Source organism: Neolamprologus brichardi, chromosome 4 (genome assembly GCF_056152115.1).
Source record: "Neolamprologus brichardi isolate AB-2024 chromosome 4, ASM5615211v1, whole genome shotgun sequence".
Taxonomy (NCBI): Eukaryota; Metazoa; Chordata; class Actinopteri; order Cichliformes; family Cichlidae; genus Neolamprologus; species Neolamprologus brichardi.
The window spans coordinates 3,655,504-3,661,503 of NC_142107.1; the positions used below are offsets into that span (position 1 = coordinate 3,655,504).

The following is a 6,000-nucleotide window of genomic DNA, read 5'->3' on the forward strand; positions in this document are numbered from 1 at the left end:
ACGCTTCCATCACGACAAATGTTCATTTCATTTCTAAGATGATCTTCTCCATCTTTCTCCCTTTGTTTCCATCACCGGTCTCTCTTCCTTTCCTTTCAACATCTTCGTCTTCCTGCCGTGTCTCTCCAGGCGTGCTATGACAGTAAACCGAGAATAATCAGCAAGCGCTTCCAAGACATTCAGACCATCTGCTCTAACTTGGATGTTCGCCACAACTTTGATGCTAATAAGTGAGTGTGCTTACAACATACGGGTCCTTACAAGTCCTTGTTCTCTCACCCACTCTCATTTCTAATCCTGCACCAACTCTTTGCTCCGTATGCCTTCTCATCCGTCTCTATCGCGCTTTCTTTTTCCCTCTGTGCCCATCAGGTGCTTGGCTTTTGTGGTGAGGACCCACAATGTGATTTACAAGAAGGTTCGCCCGTTGAGCATCCTGTGTCACATGGATCTGTGCAACCAAGCCATCCGGTATGGTTGTTTCCGAGAGGACAACTGCCACTACGCCCACTCTGTTATCGAGCTCAAAACCTGGAAGGTGCAGAGAGAAACAGGTACCTGACAAATACTGTGCTTTACTGTTGTCATATTACTGTTAATTACTGAGATCAAACTTAGAACAACCGATTGAGAGTTTGTGTGCTGAAATGATCTGAACCAAACCTGTGCTTTATAATAATGTCACACTATTATGTTTTAGTAGTAAGTGCTTAATTCATCATTCATATATGTTGGTGGTCAGAGGGTCCGGTGGCGCTAGTGTCCGGCAGCCTCGCGTCTGTCAGTGCGCCCCAGGGCAGCTGTGGCTACAATGTAGCTTGCCATCGCCAGTGTGTGAATGTGTGTGTGAATGGGTGAATGACTGAATGTAGTGTGAAGCGCTTTGGGGTTCTTAGGGACTAGAAAAGCGCTATACAAATGCAGGCCATTTACCATTTATATAGCATCACTCTTCCTTAGTATGCCATTTACAGCAGTGATGTAGTAGCAGTGATAGCTGTACATGGTATTTATAAATGACATACTAAGGCGAAGTAATGATATTTTAATTATAGAAGTAAGCACTTGCTAATACTTTACTAGTGCTTAGTGTGAAAATTAAGTTGCACTGAAGAATTGTACTCAATGAAAATGAGTTATACTATAAATAGAAATAATACACAGTTAATTTCATTCATCGATGACACAAAATCCATCGCGATCTGCCAGTGTTTCCACTGTGGAAAACATTCACTGCCATAATATTCATTCAAAAAGTCCATCAAAGTGCACTGTTGTCCTGTAATCGTTCTCCTTGTTTATGCATTTTTATTTTCAGGTGTCAGCCCTGATGAGATTGTGAGAATATCCGCGAAGTATCATGACAAGCAAGAGCAAAACTCAAGCAAACAGAAAGGAAACAGAGTAAGAAGCATTGTGATGATCACTTTTATAGAAATAGTATTTTTCTTACTAACCCGTTCCAGTCTGGCTCTTCTTTAATGTTACTGTTATTACTGTCAATATGTGTTGGAGAGATGATGCTCTGTAAGGTGAATGTTTCATCTTGTTAACCATTCAGTAGATTTTGATATGAGGACGGTCATACTTATCATCAGTATGCTTGTAGTGGCCCGACAGTGTGTGTGCGTTTGCGTTACTGCTGATACTTGATAGGTTTGTAGCATAAACCTATTCGCTGGAACGTTAAGGACAATTTGCTACACAGCAAAAAGCAAGACACAAGGCACCAAATTTCTTTGTGTTACTCATGCATGAGGGAGACCTGCCTGGAGCCAAGTGTCGTTCCACCACTTGACCTCCGTCAGACTCTCAGCCAGGTTCCCCATAGCACTCCTTTTATTGTGGTTACATGAATATGCATAGGGTCATTAACATATAACATCTTACATAGGTAAACATGTGAACAAAGAATACGCTGTGTGTGTGTGTGTGTGTGTGTGTGTGTGTGTGTGTGTGGGGTCAGAGTGTGACCCCATAAATGACTTCCCTAAACCTACTGGTCTGGAAAGTCCAGCAGTTCATCTAAACAAAAGGCACTCAGACGAAAACAGATATAGCTACGTTTATCCTACCGTAAAACCATAAAACAAAGTACGACCTCTTCCCATGCTCCCAGGATGTAGGTGTGGATTCCAGAACACTCTGGAATGCACACCAAGCCTTTGCAGCCTGCTAAAGATCACATATCTTATCACTACACAATTGATTAAACACCTCTAAGCATATATGGTTAAATACTTCCTAATACAAATGACAATAATAAAATCTAAACCCATCAATACTAAATGCAGACTTCCATCCAGCAGCCTGTGACTTTATTTAACATTTCATCTGTGGACGAACGTCCCTTTTTTGTCATTTAAATTTAAACAGGTGCCTTTTGAAGGAGGTGGGAGCAAACCAGGAGGGGGAGGAGGTGCTGGGAAGAGTCTTAACATGCGGATGAAGTTTGCCTGCGGTCAGTGCTGGTTGGACGGCCTGATCAGTGAGCCAGACAAAGGCCTCAAGCACTGCGGTGCTAAAGCTAGACATGCGTGAGTAAAGTGAATACAGGTGTTCAGTTCCTGTACGAGTCTAGAGTTTTATTTTTAATATTTTATAATATTATGTCATATTAGGCGATCACTTCAGTGATTAAAACTTAATCATTGTCCAGTGCACCTCAACATGCTGTAACACAGCCAATTAAACTGTATTCAGACCTCCTGACCTTATGTGACTTTTCCCTCCAGGGTGTGTCTGGCAATGAATGAATGAATCACTAACAGAGAAACACTTTTTGCACTGCAGCGACTTCTCTTGTATTTTATTTTTAACAGTAGAACCTCCAGGGGGGTCGCTTTGACCACGTCCTGCAACAACAGCATCAATAACAAGGAAGTCATTCAGCTCATTTTTCTCATATAAGAAATATTTAATTTTTTTTAAAGCATTTCAGGTTAAGTTTTAGGATTTTTATTCATTTTGCAATGATTTTTAATATTTCATTTTAGATCATAAAGGTAAAATATATAGAGTTTGCTAATAAGCAGCACACATTTTAATAAATAAATTATTTTAAAGTACAACAGTGGAAAGTTTATCACACAGTCCGTGTTTTCTTTTCTTTTTGTCCCACACACACGCCAAAATTCACCATATGAATATTAAAAAAGTCATAAATAAGAGATGTTGGACTTTTAATCTAACAGAGTTACATGATTTTTAAAATGCCGAGCAGTCAAAACGCCCCCCTGGGCATTTTGTGTTGAAGAATTGTTTCACCAACCAATCAAATGATAATCCCTCAATGTCTGTCACTGCAATCAAACAGAAAGTGCTGTTTAACTGCAGATGCTCTTACAAAGGCTCCTAAATGGACCCTTTACAGCTTCTCTCTTGCTCACCATTGCGTTCAGATAAATCCGCCAAAGCACGGAGCATATTTACAATGTTTTTGTCGTCACCTTCAGGTGGACTAAAGACAGGCGAGTGCTGCTGGTCAAGTCCCAAGAGAGAAGTAAATGGGTTCAGGTGCGACCACTGCCACACGCCAAGGATCTCCCTGCACAGTATTATGTAAGTCTGCACTTTAAAGCAGAAAGGCATTTAAACCAAGGACTTACGTCATAGACATCATCCCTGCACTGATACAAATGAGGACTTCCCTCACCTTTGTTACATTATTTGGTGGCATTTGTAGCGTTCCAGTAGAGAAGTTGGATACTTTGTCTCACAAATGGCACTGTGCGTTGTTGGTTGAACAGTAATGTGTTCCCCCATCACTGCTTAGCTTCTTAAAATTTCACTTGTCAGTCATTATAAATGCTGATACCGATATATCAACGAATAGCTATTATTGTCCAGGCTCTAGTGTTGATATTTCAAATGATGGGGAAGGGCGTCGTCTGCGATCGGTGTTTAACAGCGTGATGCTTTCTCCTGACAGATGTGTGCACAGATTTTGGAGAAGAGGAAATGTAACTACTCTGGGGTCTGCACCTTTGCTCACAGCCCAGAGGAGAAGGACATGTGGATGTATATGAAAAATAATGACTGTAAGTTACTAAAAGCAGCCAACGCTATCTGGTTTGATTGGAAAAATAAAGGAAGCACTTCTTATCTGCATGAGGAGGAAAGTGCAGTTTTTACGAGAAGAGGTCCACTCACTGAATGTCCTCTCAGTGTTCTGATGTTTGTGTGCCTGTAGTGAAAGACATGCAGCAGATGTATGACATGTGGCTGGAATTAAGAGGTTATAATCGTCAAGCAGATGGATCCACAGTCAACCAGCCCAGCCCTGAGGAAAAATACATCACTATGCCCACTGATTATGCTGAGCCAATGGTGGGTTTAACTTTTCTCTCTTTGTTTCAACAAAGCAAAAGTCTGAAAATCTTAAAACGCCCATATTGTTCTTTCAGATAGTAAGAAAAGATGAGAGTATTTCTTCCCGTCTTTATTTTAGAGTGGCTTTCACTGCCGCCTGTGTGGCAAACACAGTAACAGCGAGCGGCAGTGGCAGCAGCACATTTCCACCGAGAAGCACAAGGACAGAGTGTTCAGCTGCGAGGGAGAAGATGAAGCTCTGACGTGGAGCTACCGCTTCCCGGGTACACGCTTTGAACTGTGCTCCAAGTAAGAAATTTTTCTGGATCAGTTTGTACATGCAGACAATGAATAAAAGTGAGCTATTATGCTTTTTTATTTATTTTTTTTAATAAATGAAGAAATTAAGTCAGCATATGTACAAGTAATCAACTTGAGCCACTTTAGGCTTCAGACTGATCTGAGAGTGTCTGTTTTAGTCCATTTTCTTTCCTACTCTTTGCTCTGATGAGGTCATAGAGAGGGGAAATCCCGAGTATGGTCATCTCAGGGACACATATGTGACTGTGACCACAGAGGTCCCACCCACTGTTTATGATGGACAGCCAGTCGGAGAAAAGCTGGCTTAAGTTGAGGATGGAAGGAGCTAAAACTGCTTGTTTCAGACAGAAGAAACTGATGGGCTGCACCAAGTCCACTGTGAACTGCAAATCATGCAAAACTACCTCAGTACAGTTTAAAGTTTAGTAAACATAAGTGAGAATAATAGATCCACTGTGTGAGGTGTAAATCACATGACCAGTTTGCAAAACCTGAGCTGTTGTAACAAACTGTGCAGCACAGGATATGAGGCGTTTGGGAACAGTACAGAGCTGTAGGTCACTTGTGTGGAGGAAGTATCCAGGTCCTAACATACAGTAGGACTCTCACACTTTATCATCCAGCAAAGATTAAGTTATAAAGTCTGCTGAGTGAGTGGACTAAATCGTATGGTAGTGTTTAGTTAAAGTAAAGCTCACAACATAGTGTTTCATTTAATAACTGACAGGTTGGATGGCAGCTGTCCTGATGGTGCATGCTGTGACTACGCCCATAGCCCGGAGGAGCTCCAGGAGTGGATAGAGAGACGAGAGTTCTTACGACAAAAGCTGGCCAAAGCTAGGGAAGATATGCTCGTCATGCCTGATGAGGTCGACTTTGGAAAATACAACTTCCTGCTTCAGGACTAAGAAGAATTTGACTTTGTGAGCCAATTTTGTAACTGCCAAACAGCATTTCAGTTTGTCAAGAGTTTTCAAATCAAAACCAACAGCAGCAGTTCACTTGAAGACATATATATATTTAACAAACTTGAATTTAAAAAAGCGCATATTTTAATTTTCTTGTGACTTCACGGCGCTACATTCACAGCTCGTGTCTCTCCAGCCAAAACATTAACTGCACTGTGCTGTGAGCGTAAGGCTATGTGGTGCCACACTAAGAAAGAAAGAGAAATTGATCATCAGTGAAGATTTATAAAGGTTTCATATGCCATACCTGCAGCCTTCCTCGTGCCTTTGTTGTTTTACCTTCTGTTTGTGTTTTGCTCAATCAGGGAATGTTACTGAAGTGTGCCTTCATTGTGCAGTTCATTAAGAAAGGAGGTTTTCAAAACTTTCGTTGTGCAATAAAATGTCCCCTATATGGCAA

At 41.2% G+C, this 6,000-nt stretch overlaps 1 protein-coding gene across 3 annotated transcripts in view; it reads left to right on the plus strand.

The window, feature by feature from the left end:
• The window catches only part of LOC102787983 (zinc finger CCCH domain-containing protein 7B-like), a 24,430-nt gene extending 18,430 nt beyond the window's left edge, over nt 1-6,000 (plus strand). For all 3 annotated transcript variants that reach the window (XM_087839635.1, XM_087839636.1, XM_087839634.1), the window contains 9 exons: nt 130-230; nt 373-554; nt 1,319-1,404; nt 2,377-2,537; nt 3,456-3,561; nt 3,932-4,040; nt 4,193-4,329; nt 4,451-4,620; nt 5,360-6,000. In XM_087839635.1, coding sequence (XP_087695761.1) covers nt 130-230; nt 373-554; nt 1,319-1,404; nt 2,377-2,537; nt 3,456-3,561; nt 3,932-4,040; nt 4,193-4,329; nt 4,451-4,620; nt 5,360-5,540 — 1,233 coding nt within the window. In that variant the 3' untranslated portion in view covers nt 5,541-6,000. The remainder of the gene's footprint in view (nt 1-129; nt 231-372; nt 555-1,318; nt 1,405-2,376; nt 2,538-3,455; nt 3,562-3,931; nt 4,041-4,192; nt 4,330-4,450; nt 4,621-5,359) is intronic.